Source organism: Pyricularia grisea, chromosome VII (assembly GCF_004355905.1).
Source record: "Pyricularia grisea strain NI907 chromosome VII, whole genome shotgun sequence".
Classification (NCBI taxonomy): Eukaryota; Fungi; Ascomycota; class Sordariomycetes; order Magnaporthales; family Pyriculariaceae; genus Pyricularia; species Pyricularia grisea.
In genome coordinates this window covers 2,170,767-2,184,538 of record NC_044975.1, presented here as the reverse complement: position 1 = coordinate 2,184,538, position 13,772 = coordinate 2,170,767, and the positions used below count along the sequence as shown (strand labels likewise).

The window sequence follows — 13,772 nt, the reverse complement described above, 5'->3', positions numbered from 1 at the left end:
AGAAGGAGCCTGGCATCTGTTGAAGGCTTTGCTTTGGTAACCTAGTTGAATGGCTGATGAAAACTCACACCGTATCGTCGAGACCGCTTGTTTTTCAGTCCCAGTAAGATCATGGTTGTAGCTCAAAATCAACTGAATGTGAAAGTTCATGCTGTCAGGTCTAAACAAGCCAAATCAGCAGCCAACAAAAGCCACCCGTCCATGACAAGGAGCCGGGTACAGCACGTCTAGAACATGGTCTGTCTACCTACGACCCGAAATTAAGAGATAAATTGCCCAAGTCAAGTCGCCATCACAAAGAATGAAACGAAACCATTATGAATATTCCCTTTTTTCCCATTTATGAAACTCAAACTCCAAACTCCTGCTTAATGGCCGTGTATTCCTTCAGCTCGAATAGGCCAATAAATCAGCCTTCAGGTTCTTGCTTTGCTCTTTCAAAAAGAAGCCAATCCCAACTCCTTTCTGTTACAAATTGGTTTTTTAAAAAAGACACAGGTAGAAAAAAAAAAGTACGTAAAATGCCAATGGTACTTCTAGTGTAGCATGCGCTTGCTCGCCCGCTTGCTCGCGATTTTGCTCTAGTCATTTGTGCTTCGATTTTGAGCATAGCCGGACTCTAACCTTCACAGTCCCAGCAAATTTGAGTGGGAAAGGGAAGGCCGCCTCCCTAGCTGAACCGGGATACTTCTAGAACGCCCTGGGCTTTGCTCCCCACAGCTGTTGCGAAATCTTTTCAAAGCCCGGGGAACCGGTGGATGCAGTGGGCGTGGTCGTTGGAGGCGTGGGGTACTGGTGTATAATCTCCGGTCTAGGTCCAGATAACTACTCCGGCCGAGGACGTTTGGCTCCGTGCGGGTTCTGCCACTCGTTGTTGCCACCGCCTCCCTGTGCGTTGTTGCTGTTATTGTTGCCGCCTCCTCCGCCGCCAAAGAAGCCCTGAGGGTTGAATCCCCCTTGCATGCCTTGGAATCCTGACATTTAGTGTTAGTCTCCCGCATACTCCAATGTACCAGAAAAAAAGTGTCAGACTCGACATATGAGACTTCCCAAGTTCACTCACCAGGCATACCTCCTCCCATCATTCCCATGGCTCCCATGTTTCCTCCCATTCCTCCCATGGCTCCCATAGGTCCACCCATACCTCCCATGCCCATGGCTCCCATGTTGCCCATGTTACCCATACCGCCGCCCATATTACCCATGTTGCCCATGGGACCACCCATACCTCCACCCATCATGCCGCCACCCATACCTCCGCGGCCACCACGCATGGCACCTCCACGCATGTTCGAGTTCATACCCATTCCACCGCCGCGGAAGCCACCAAAGTTTGCTCCGCCGCCACCTCCGAAGTTGCCACCACCCATCGGATTGTTGAAGCCCATGTTGTTGTTATTGTTGTAGGCATTGTTGTTAAAGTTGCGGTTGAATCCGCCCTGGTTCATATTGTTGACCATTCCGCCGCGCATGTTGTTATAACCACCACGACCGCGGTTATTATAACCTCCGTTGAAATTGCCACCTCCGCCGCCCATGTTGCCTGTACGATCATTGTTGTAACCAGTGCCAGAAGTGGGACGGTTCTGGCCATCCTTGCCCGTCCGGGGCTGGTCCTTAGGCAGAGTTCGGAATGGGTTCATCGTTGGTGAGGAGTAGATGACTTGTTGCTTCCTGCCGGCTTGTGAAGCGCCATCCTCGCCTTGAGATTCCAGGCGATGCTTAATGGCCGTTGCCGCCTGCTGGGATGTGAGCTCGATATACACCTGACTGCAAATTAGAATATCCGTTATTAGTATGCATGTATGAAAGAATCGCCGTCCAAGTCAGCTTTACATCTCAGCCATACCCTTTGCTCTTGCCATTAACCTTGTGTTCGCTGAAGGTAATGTCCTTCAACTCCTCCTCGCAGCCTGCCTCACGGATCCAGCCTCGAATATCATCGTCGGTGATCCACCATTGGAGCTCGGAAATAAGGATGGCCGAAGTGGCACCTGGATCGATGGCCCGCTCATCCGAACCCTCTTTACGCTTCAGTGGGTTGCTCTGCTGTGGCGTGGCAGACTCGGTGTGGCTAGAATCGTCATCGTGCTTTGCGTGAGATGAATCTTCGGTATGCTGCTGGTCATCCCGGTACTGTTCATTGTCGTTGGATCCATGTCCATCCTGGTGGTCACCACCTTCATAAGACTGGTCATGCTTGCTGTCATCTCCGCCCTGCTGCTCCTGGTTGGCATCGCCATAAATGTCAATTTCGAAATCCTCCTCGGCCATTGTGTGAAAAGTAGCGAGCTTGATGCTCGAGGTCAAGCTCAGTTATTGCTAAGCTGTATTGAAAAGGCCTAATTAAGCGGTCAGGATTTACAGGAGCGTGTCTGTGGTCTCCGAACCCAAGATCAGTAAGCGAAATCAACATGATGATGTGCGTTGCCACCCTCATTTCCAGTACCAGTCTGGAAAAAACATGGAGATTATGAAAAAGAAAGCCAACTCAAGGAAAAAAAGAGGAGAGAAGAGCAGCAAAAAGAATGACAAAGATAGAGAGATGGAAATGCAACAAAAGAGAGCGCGGAACTTTGACCATACGTACACTCCGTGAACCTGATACACACGGCTCCTCTTCTCTTATCTCTTTGTTTTGTGCTCTTGTGTTGCCAAAGGCTGTTCGAAGACGAAGCTCTGTGCTTGCGGTCTTTCCCAGGAAGCGGTTGATCCGACTGTCCTGTTTTTTTTTTTGTAAGGTAAAGGTTCCAAAGCGGAAGACCCGACAAATTTGATGATTGAAAGATCGACGCAGCGGCAGATACACGCTGTGCTTTGTACAACGATCCAGGTACACTGCCAACTGAGCCCCAAATCTGCCCCAAAGACCGAAACGATCCTTCCTCCCCAAAGCCCCACAAAGAAATTGTCGTGCAGACTAGTTGATCGATTCTAGAAGCAGTTAATTTTGGGGTAAGAGATAGACGTCTTCAGAGTGGTAGAGAGGTGATGGGCAATCCGGGGTTTCGGTCGGACTGAAATGATTGTGTGCGTGCGTGCGATCAATCGTTCTCGGGGTGACCAAGAAAATTTGATCTCGTGGAGGATGGAAAAATAAACAGAAAGAAAAAAGAACAAATCCTCAAGCTCTTGACGATTCAAAAGCAAAAGCAGTCCCGATTGATGAAGGCGGAGGACTGGAGGTACAGTCGTGCGTGAGGTACGGGAAATTGATAGTGTCTGCCTGCACGTCGAGAAATCCCTCCCGCTGAGAAACAGGATTATGACGAGCAAGAAAATCGGAGCTTTCTTCCCCAAGGTTGAACACTCCTGGTTTTTGGCTAAGGAAACCTTAGGTGACAACGGTACTTCGAGCTGTCCCTGGACTCGGTGGCTAACCACCAATCAGAAGGAACGACAGGTGGTTTGAGACCCACTACCTGTTGCCTGTCGGGCTTCCTTGCAGTAGTAGTAGGACGCGACAGGGACAATCGCGTCGACGAATGGATGGTACTTTGGTACTTTATTGCACTGTGTGTGTGTTCGTGTGCACCCTGAAATAATTTGTGGAGACGCCGCTGGGGCCAAATTCGACATTGCAATTTGAGGCGATCTGGCACTTGATGAAAACAGATAGCGTGCGCCCCTGGAATCGCAACACCGATAAAAAGAATCCCCCCTTCAGACCCCGACGACCACCTCTTCGAAGCTATCGACGATTGCGCATTGCAACCAAAAAGAACAAACAACCAACGCGCACAGCTTTTCCAACTCTGCGATCGCGATCACACACAAATCAGTCCACAATGTCCGACTCGGTTCAAGAAATCCTCGACGTTCCCAGGGAATTCGTCAAGGACGGCGTCCAATTCCTCAACCGTTGCCAGAAGCGTAAGTGCTTTTTCAGTCAAACGGGCGACACCCACCATTTCCCACAAAATGCGCTTGCTGACGTTTTCTTTTCATTGGGTTCACAGCCGACAAGAAGGAGTTCAGGCAGATCTGCCAGGCTGTTGGTGTTGGTTTCCTGATCATGGGTGCTGTTGGATACATTGTTAAGCTTGGTAAGTTCTTCCCTCCACCTGCTTGGCACATACTGAATGCAACCTGTGCTGACCTCGTTATCCAGTTCATATTCCCCTCAACAACATCCTGGTCGGTGGCGCATAAAGGGCTTCTAGAACGCGAAGGAGTTATGGGTGCCGATTGGTGACGATGACCAAGAGGTCAAAGGACAGCATGCTGATACGTGGGGAGCGATGGATCGCAATCGATGATGATCTACGGGAGTTGGTTAAACACTTTTTTACCAGGCAGCGCATTGGGCGTTGGGGCAAGCACTTGGCTTGGAGCGTGATGAATAACGCTCCCGAAAAGGCACACAAACTACATAAACATGGAGGATCGTTTCTGCTGGGCTCATAGGGATTGCCCAGCCGTTTGTGATACCAGGCTGTAATATACCAAAGAAAAAACCATCTGATCCCACAGCACGGATGACAGTCAAACTCGGGATACGCGTCTAGGTGTTTTTTTTTTCTTTTAAACTCTATTGATTGTGATGCTTATCCCGATATTCAACTCAACTATACAACATAATGTACAGTTGGTAATAATGTTGAATACCATTGATTCAGGGAAGACAAGGGGGACATTGAGGGTACGGTTGGAAGAGTTGGGTACTCGAGTGTATTTGCATCTGCTCGCTACAGAATTTGATTTGGCAAGCCATTTCTTGGACAAGGCCAAACAATCTTGTGAGTAAGGTAGCTACCTATCCATCTCGTCCTAATGCATATCATTCAATGTTGAATCGTCAAGAAAGATGGAAGACTTCTTTTACCTTGTGGTATGTATAAAATACTCCAGTGCCAGGTAAGTACCTCAGGTAAGGGACTTCAGTTAAACTCCGGTAAGGCATCGGCTTAAAGCCGTCGCTGCAACGCCCCCGTGGACAGACCCCACTCCAACGGAATCGTGGGGAACATTAATTTGACTGTTCCGTTGCACCTAAGGTATGCTATAGTACGGTGAGTTGGAACGAAGGCCAGGGGCGACCCAGATCTTCGGCGGGGTCGGAGTTTACGATTCGGGTTCCAATCAGTGGCGTCACCACATCGGGTCTCACGTTTCTTGTGAGAGGTGGTGTCGAGCTTGCATCTCTAGAATCACTGATTTGATGCGATACCACCAGTTTTACTTGTCCATGCAACCAAAAAAAATGAAAATTGAAGCGATTTAAAGTCAAACCAAAATTCCGACATACTATTTTATGTCGTGAGCTCCGCTCGCCAAATCCGTGTTCCAACCACTTCTTTAATCAGACCTTACAGGCATACCGACTCGGAGAGCTCGGCAACGATCATTTTGTTTTTCCCTCAAGTGCTTAATTGTCGAATTTGCCTCGCTCTGAGGTACATAGGATCTACTTACTTTCTGGGCGTGCATACCAGCTCCACATAGCCCTACTTGTGGTACCTCTCCTTTCGTTTCTCGGCTCGGCTCGAGGTCACAAAGTTCACCCGCCGTGTTGTCTCATCATCTAGATCAACATGTCAAATCCTAGTCCAGGACGTGAGATCAGTTTCGTTGACGATGACATTGATGATGAGCAATACCACACCGCTCCCGGTGAGGTAGATGATGAACTTGACCCAGATTATGAACATGACGACGAACCCGAAGAGGAGGATGAAGAGAACGACCATGGCGAGGAGAACGAGGAGGAGGAGGAAGATGACGACGATGATGACTCGGACGGCCAGGAAGGCAACTTCTTCATTGATATCGGAGGTCGCATGCTAGCTCTGACCCTTCCCCAGCTGCACGCTCTTATCAGCCGAGAGGATCCTAGCATTTTCAGACCACCCGGTAGGACGAGGCCAAGAACCCCTCCCGACCCTGAGAGGTTTCCCAAAGTTCCAAGCGAAAAGGGTACAGAGCTGATGGACTCTGGACTATTCGGCGTCACCCCGGCCGCTGTGTCATCGTCGACGAAATACTCTTCTCCGCAAGCCGAAGTAGCTCTCAGGCTTTTGGACCGCGAACTTGGACTCAGAGACCCGATAGACCAAAGGATGGACCAACGTATACTGGCCCAGACTATGATACCATCGGATCCAGCAGACATGCTGATCCGGTTTCCACAGTCGGTATACTCTGGTCAATTTTCCGATGACGGCAACTTCTTTTACGCCGTCGGCAAAGACTTCAAGGTTCGCATGTACGATACATCTAATCCGTACAACTGGCGATACTACAAGACTGCCAGATTCCCCTTTGGTCAATGGACGCTGTCAGACGCCTCTTTGAGCCCTGACAACCGCTGGCTAGCCATCACCTCGCTGCTACCACACGTCTGTCTGGCTCCCACTGATCCCAACGATTCTGGAGACCCGTACACCCTCGACCTGTCCAACACAGGACTCACAGGCAGGGAGCAAGGCGCATACTGGCGCGACGCCCGGCATTTTGCCATATTCTCTGTGAGATATTCCGGTGATAGTCGCGAGCTCGTTGCTGGCACCAACAGAAACTCGGTCATAGTCTACGATATTGAGTCGAGGACGGTTCTGCATAATGTCGTAGGCCACAACGACGATGTCAACGCTGTTTGCTTTGCCGACAAGTCATCTCCGCATATCCTTTACTCCGGCTCGGATGACACCACCATCAAGGTGTGGGATCGTCGGAGTATGGCCGATCGGCGAGCCGCGGGGGCTTTCGTTGGCCACATTGAGGGCCTAACCTATATCGACAGCAAGAACGACGGACGCTACCTTTTGTCCAACGGCAAGGACCATAGTATGAAACTCTGGGATTTGCGCATGGCCATGAGTGAACCCGACTTTAGCAGCAAAGACCCTACAAGGTGCACCCGCAATCGCACCACTGACTACCGGTGGACGGAACTTCGAGACGACGACTGGTTCCCTCATCCGCATGACAACTCGGTTGTGACTTTCCGTGGCCACCGTGTCACCCGGACCCTGATTCGTTGCCACTTTAGCCCCCCAGGTAGCACCAACTCGCGCTACGTGTATTCCGGCAGCTTCGACGGCAAGGTTTACATCTGGAATCTCGATGCAACCCTGGCAGGAACCATTGATGTTGGCGCCGAGAGCCAGCGCATCCTCGGCCGAGCGAATGCTCGACCTAGCCCGCCGTATAGGCACCTGCGTGATCACGGCTATACGGCAGCTTGCATCAGAGAGGCACACTGGCACCCCAAGGCGCCCATGATAGTCGGTCAGTTTCGTTTGTTTCACGTTTACCAATCACCCCGCCCTCATCCCCTCTTACTTGAAATGGATTGATCGTTATGCTAAAACTCAATTCCTCCATATGACAGCGTCGGCTTGGGGTGGTGACAACACGGACAGCGGCTTTTGCAGCGTACATTCGTTTAACGATGGTCTCGAGGATGAGGGTATTGAAATGGGTAGGCTACTCAACGAAAGGCTGGAGCCGTCGCAACGGGCAGAGTACGACACTGAGAGTGAAGAAGAAGATGATGATAACGATGACGACTACGAAGCCTAGATGAGAAGCTGCATCAAGAAGTGTTTTATTTTTTTTTTTATCTTTGGCAGATTGTATTTGGACCTTGGTGGAAGCCCGACGCAGAGACATTCATATTTCATTACGATTGCTTTTGGCATACCTCTTTTTCATCGGGTTCACCTTCTTGCTTCTTCCAACCTTTCCACAAACTAGGCACCTTGTCACTTGATACTTTTTCACAAATGATTCATTATATTCTACTCCGACCTCAATTCAGTTCCAAGACTGGAGGCTAGATACTCAGTTACACAACATATCATCAAAGCCAATTAACCAAGCAAGTCACTTAACCTTTGTTAACGACTCTTCTAGAATGCCATGATTCTCCTATGACCTACCCGTTTGTATCACACTAAAGTGTCCTTTAGGCTCTCTCTGCCTTCTTTTCCCCAGAAGTACATGAGGACGTGTGGGTTCTATTGGCGCAAACTGCCATATCTGCACAATCATCATATCCGACTAATTAGCGAGTCGTTGCTTAATATGGCGCGGCTATTTTTCAGTGCCGTTGAGGTTGTCCCGGGCTTGCACTGTAGTGTTTGCAACCTGACTGGCTCTAGAACAGTGTAGCGATCGTTAGCCAACTAAGCCAGCAACCCCAGTAACAAGCATGACTGGTCATAATAGGACGCTTGAGCTGACGGCTAGAACTCAGCAGATAATTAAGACCAACAAGAGGGACCGGTAAAAGAAGAAAGAATACAAGAAAAACACCAAATAACGTACTATTGTAGATGCAATAACCCTCGAACAGACTGGCTAGCCATTTGTGGGGCTCGAATTTGGGTCGATGGCATCCCACAATTGCTCATGAGTTTGTAATATAACCCGTAACAGCACCTGGATTATACCAGCGGTCCAATAGATACCTGAGCCGGAGGATATGATAGGTAACGTTGGAGGGCTGATACTTGACCTTTTTGGCCTCGGCCTCCTTCTGCTCCAAGCCGTTGGCCTTGTTGAGCAGGTATGCTGTGCGGTCGACGGCGGCCGGGTCGCAGTTGAGCGACGGCCAACGCTTCCAGTTCAACACGATTCCCAGGACGTCCTTTGCGGCGGCGAACTTGTTGCGCTTCATCAGGACAAAGGCGTAACAGTCGCCGGCCGAGATCAAACCAGAGAGCTGGTTGAGGCTGAGGAGGGACAGCTGGATGGTGCTGAGGTTGGTGCTGACCATCTCCCACACGTCCCGCAGGATCGTCTCTGCCGCCATCAGGGTCTTGGGGTCGTTGGACTCGGCAAGGATGTCGCCGTATATATGCCCGATCCGCAGGATGGCCTGGAGGACGCCGCCACGTGCGTTGAGGTAGCGCTGTCTGGTTTCCCAAATGTCGCGGACTAGGCCGATGGCTTCGTCGATGCGTCGTTCTCGTCGGAGGACTTCGGCTAGGAGCTGCGTGTACTGCAGCGTGTCCGGGTCGTCTGCGCCAAACAACTCTCGTTGCCGAGTAAGGGCTTTGCGGATGTTGTTGCCGGCAACTGCGTACTTGGCCAGGACGGCCTGAACACAGCCCAGGCGATAGCGATACCAGAGACGGTCCCCTTCGGTTTGATCCGGGATCGGGTTCTGTGTTATCCAGTGGAAGAGTGTCTCGAGGCGGGAGAGATTATCCGTTTTTACAGACAAATCTACCAAGGCCAGCGCTGTTTCCATGGCGCCGGGACGGTGATCCTCGTGGCCGATCAGGGCTTTTCTGCGCTCCCAAACAGCGAGCAGAACCGTCATGGCACTCTCGTCCTTCCCTTCTTGTACTAGCCGAATACCATGCTCGTGACCGCACGCAAGGACGCTAGGTTTTTCAAAGTTTTCACGCCGACTGACCCAGATCGTTTCTAAGTATTTGCCGATAGTGCTGTCCAGATTGATTACGGCGTCCTCCTGCATCCTCTGCGCGACTAGGCACTTGACCACGCTCTCTGCAGCCTGATCGACATCGAGTGGCTGCAGCTGCATGATCTTCTCGAGGGCGTCCTTGTGTAGCATCGCGGCCTCGATGTATTTCTTCTGCTCCAACTTGATATCCCCCAACCGCGTGTAGATGATGACCCTCTCCTTCTCATCATCGCGGTCTGTCGTTCCGTGAAGCTCGTTTAACAACAAGAGGCGGTACTCGCGTTCTGCCTCGTCGTGCTTGCCGTTGCGCACAAGCATATCGCAGTAGTCCTTTACCAGTGCACGAACAACCGTCTTTGAGGTCTCTACCCTGAGGAGTTCCCTCCTGTCCCATACTTCTGCACACATCAACTCTGCCTCTTGATGGCGACCAAGACGCATTAGGGCAACAGATTGTTTGTGCCGCAGTCGTAATGACTTGACGTCGAGCTCCTTGCGGCGCTGCTCGATGTCTGGGGTTGATTCGTTGGTGGAAGCAGTCATGCGGTCGATTTGCTTGTGCAATAGACTGTGCAGCTGTGCATATGCAATCTGCGCCGTTTCTGTGGTGCTGCATTGTTAGCGTACATAGGATACCTTGGATACGATGTCATTCATGAACAGCACTGAAAATCAAATCTCGCCCGGGGAAATCCATGCCTTGAGAAAAGGTGGCAATAAAAAAAAAGAACAAGGAGAAATGTTCCTCATAGGCCGAGCAACGACTTGGAGCGAGTATCAAGACAAACTTACGCCAGCGCATCAAATCATCCAGATCCTCGGCATACTTTTCAATACCATTCATGGCCTCCTGAAGATCATCCCCGAGCAATTTGCTTAGCGCTTCGGATTCTTCCTTTGACTTTCGCAGAGTGTCCAGATCCTGCAGCATGGCCTTTACGGTATCCTCCTGAGCAGTCTTTTCTGCGTTGACGGCTTGCAGAACATTTTGGGTTTGTTCCAGAATTTCACTGTAATCTTGGCACTTTGTCTCGAGCTCCCTGATCTTGTCGTCCTTGGCAGTGTCATTCGGTATCGGCGGTGTTACCGGTGTGGCAGGGGGTTCCGGAGCTGGAGAAGGTTCTGGTGTGGGATGAACGACTGGGGGCGGTGAATTTGACACCGGGGCAAGAAATTCGAGATTATCATCGAGACGCCTAGCATACCGCTCCATCTCCTCCGCAAAGGACGCCACCCTGTTGCTACACACGGCGCAGTCGTACAACGTGGCGGCTGCCGGGGCCCCGAACCCCGGCGCAACCAGACACAGCCCGCACCGGTCCCTGACATCTCCGTGCAGCCGCTCAAGCCTGATGTCCCACTCGTTCCAGATGGCCAGTCGATCCTCGACGGTCAAGCGATGCCAACTCTGCTCAAAACGACGAAGGACCCTATCCACGGCACCGAGGCCCCGGCAGAGAATCAGAAGGTCGGGACCAGAGCCACGGAAGCTGTTTGTGGCGGGGCGGGAGGCGCTCCGGCGCGTGCATGGTGCCTTATCGAACAGGGCCTCTGACAGGCTACCGAGGCGCGCCCTGAGGGTCTCAAACAGTTGGCGCGGTGATGCGTCACGGTCCATTGTTTTTTACTATTTATTTTTGCTGGGATGACTTGCAGATGATTCTGTTTCCCCCTCGCTGCCTGGCTGGGCTGCTATGCTACTGTTGCTGCTACCGAATAGTTTGGGACTGCATGTGTGTTCTATTGGGCGGAGCCCCTCCCTAGTCAGAATGAATTGATGCCCAACTCAAGCCGAGGCGGAAGGGGGAAAAAAAAATAGTAAAAATGCAGATGTACTGTAGTTTTGGTAACGGCTGAAAAAAATGGCTTATCCAGGCTTAGGTACCTACGTATTTCATATGTATCGCTGCATATGTTACTGACTGGAGTTCGGCAAGCGGTAGTGTGCAAGGTTAGCACTGCGCGACTCAGAATTCGTGCGACATTTTGGCGAAGTTTTGGACTGAAACCCAACTCCATTGCGAGAGTTTTGGAGAAGACCTAATTAGCTGCTGGCTGAATGTGCCGCTCAGGGCTGCAGCTGCTGGATGGACACAGCTCACTGAATTTGGGCGAGGATGAAGCGGCCCTCTTCATGCAAGTCACTTTCATCGTCTCCAATCAGAGCTGATTCCGTTGATATGGCCCTGGTCGCTTCGCCTAAGCCGAAGACAGCGACATCATGAAGTATGTTTTCGTCAGGTTCCACAGATTCAGAAATATCAGTGTAAACGATGGTGCTTTTTTTTCTCCCTCCTTGTTCTTCTTTTTTCTTTCTTTTTTTTCTCTCGTCTTGTTGATCGGGCACCTAGACGATGATCAAACTTTTTTTTGCAATGAGGACAGATACAAAATTGTGCAATTACCAATATCCAGGACACCGGGTCTCGTACCCATCGCCTCCGTCTCATTCATTCCGGTGTAAGCTGCCTCTTGGTATGTCAAGTCGTATGTTTTGTCGCAGGTCTGATATATAAAGGTACACGCACTGCTTGGGATATAGCGGGTTAAGGTAGTAAGTATCTGAGGCTGTTTTGCACTCGGGTACTTACAATCTCCAGGTGAACCCAAGCACCGCGGCTTCGTGTAGCCACACATTGATGCCCTTGCAATCTACAAGAGCAGGTTGAGAAGTGCTGTCTTATCGGAGACGCGAGCAGATTTCAGCAAACGCATGGTTGAAATAGGTAGGTAAACAACATGGGTGCTATTGATTTCTCACGGGAAGCAACAACAGCTCATATTCCCATACTTGCATTACAAGTCATATGCGACTCGGAAGATAGATTGGCTAGCGTAACCTTTCCATTTCAACGCGTCTTCTTTGAATTGGACACAGCAGGCACCGGCCTATCAGGCCCAAACAGACCTAGTAAATAGGCTGTTCTAGTCAGGCACAACATGGCCTAGACAACAAGACAAAATTAGCACGAGGGTCAAATTATCGAGATGGAGGAAAATGGGTTGTCCAACCGTGACAAAAACATTGCCCCATGTCATTGCGTTCCACGACCCGAAAGCCATGAACCTGTCGTGGCGAAGGGCAAAATACGTCAAGGCAATATGACCAATGTCTGCTATCCACAAAGCAACAAGGTAGTTTCTCACGACCTTGGGCTCGTTGGTGGTGTACAGCACACCAACGCCGCACATAGCCAGAAGTCCAAAGGCATTCCCAAGTTGCTGAGTTACCAGCAGAGCACCTTCCGAGGATGGGACAACTGGCACAGGAACATGCTGTGTAATCTGTTCCTGTATGAACCAAGCTGGTTGGGCTATGGCAGGGATGGCTCCCGCAAGCCTGATTTTGTTGTTCGTATCAGCAGTTGTCTAGAACTAGACCATCCATTCATTGTGCAAAGAGAGGGGCGGCTTGCATGAGTCTGGCCACAGTTAGGTTGCGAGAGAATAGAATGGAGCTGAGGTTCTCACAGTGATATAGGCTCAAAAACCGTAAAGACAAACCGTGGAAACGGATGAAGCCACGAACAAGCCATGGTTGAAGAAGCTTCACGACCGAGTGTGGTAGGACACGACAGTTTTCACAACTGTTTGGAATATTTAGTCAAATGTGACAAGAAAAAAAAAATTAACAATAACCAAACAGAGAAAAGAAAGCAAAAATAGGTTGGTATGTGATTTTGGTAGTCAATTGGTCAGTTTGGATCAAATGTGATTGAGCTGTGAAATGGATGGACGGTGTTGAGTGAAAGATGGATTGATGGTTGGTAGCGATGGTTGGTTGTACGGGCTACCAACCAACTTCATCCCAGTCATTCAAGGTGTACCTTAGGTATGAGTGAATGTCAGTACGTAATGTAAGGTGTAGGAGCGCTAGATCCACTCTGGCCGGCGCTGCTTGCTGTCACGGTATTAGGCGCCAAGCTGGGCCGCCTACAAAGATGCGCTCTGCTGCATCACATCATCGGGCTGCAGATTTTCGGGGCAAGCCAAGCCTAAAACATTATGACAAGCTCTCGTCCTTGCTTAAGCTGATCAACCTCGAAGCAGCCTAACATTGCCGGGATGCAAGGGATATTTTTCCTCAAAATCCTTGTTCAGAGTCCAATCGCGCGGAATTGACCGGCTTTTCATTCTGCATAAGCAAAAAGAACAAAAAGTAATATAGCCATGGATTTGCTTTGAGCGGATGAGTGAAACTGGGAGGCGCTCGTGGGCCTTTTTTTGTGAGACCTTTCTGGTAGACGGTACTCTTCGAGAACTGGTACAGGCCCCACTGTCAAGTAGCTCACAGGCGTGCCCTACATCAAGTAGTACCTAAAGAGCGGGGTTCACACGCATCACAGTTGTACCTTTTTATCGGCAAGCCGGCCCATCATGTGTCAACGCTCGT

The 13,772-nt window shown here is 50.4% G+C and overlaps 5 protein-coding genes across 5 annotated transcripts; 2 read left to right on the top strand and 3 right to left on the bottom strand.

Moving 5' to 3' along the window:
• Positions 1–46: 46 nt before the first annotated feature.
• Positions 47–3,245, bottom strand: PgNI_10658 (uncharacterized protein). Its single transcript, XM_031130631.1, has 4 exons — positions 2,591–3,245; positions 1,850–2,375; positions 1,064–1,770; positions 47–974 (listed from the first exon to the last, which is right to left on the bottom strand). The coding sequence occupies exons 2-4, from the start codon at positions 2,272–2,274 to the stop codon at positions 826–828; spliced, it is 1,281 nt and encodes a 426-aa protein (XP_030979716.1). The 5' UTR covers positions 2,275–2,375; positions 2,591–3,245; the 3' UTR covers positions 47–825.
• A 310-nt stretch (positions 3,246–3,555) lies between these two features.
• Positions 3,556–4,507, top strand: PgNI_10657 (uncharacterized protein). Its single transcript, XM_031130630.1, has 3 exons — positions 3,556–3,873; positions 3,960–4,046; positions 4,112–4,507. Exons 1-3 carry the CDS (start codon positions 3,606–3,608, stop codon positions 4,150–4,152), a joined length of 396 nt encoding a protein of 131 aa, XP_030979711.1. The 5' UTR covers positions 3,556–3,605; the 3' UTR covers positions 4,153–4,507.
• A 1,027-nt stretch (positions 4,508–5,534) lies between these two features.
• On the top strand, positions 5,535–7,524 carry PgNI_10656 (uncharacterized protein; the record flags this gene model as incomplete). The annotated part of the gene is made up of 2 exons (XM_031130629.1): positions 5,535–7,230; positions 7,334–7,524. 2 exons carry the CDS (start codon positions 5,535–5,537, stop codon positions 7,522–7,524), a joined length of 1,887 nt encoding a protein of 628 aa, XP_030979712.1.
• An 829-nt stretch (positions 7,525–8,353) lies between these two features.
• On the bottom strand, positions 8,354–10,997 carry PgNI_10655 (uncharacterized protein; the record flags this gene model as incomplete). The annotated part of the gene is made up of 2 exons (XM_031130628.1): positions 8,354–9,981; positions 10,172–10,997. 2 exons carry the CDS (start codon positions 10,995–10,997, stop codon positions 8,354–8,356), a joined length of 2,454 nt encoding a protein of 817 aa, XP_030979713.1.
• Positions 10,998–12,122: 1,125 nt separating this feature from the next.
• PgNI_10654 (uncharacterized protein) lies at positions 12,123–13,419 on the bottom strand. Its single transcript, XM_031130627.1, has 3 exons — positions 12,851–13,419; positions 12,392–12,719; positions 12,123–12,324 (listed from the first exon to the last, which is right to left on the bottom strand). The coding sequence occupies exons 1-3, from the start codon at positions 12,913–12,915 to the stop codon at positions 12,229–12,231; spliced, it is 489 nt and encodes a 162-aa protein (XP_030979714.1). The 5' UTR covers positions 12,916–13,419; the 3' UTR covers positions 12,123–12,228.
• Between the last annotated feature and the right edge of the window lie 353 nt (positions 13,420–13,772).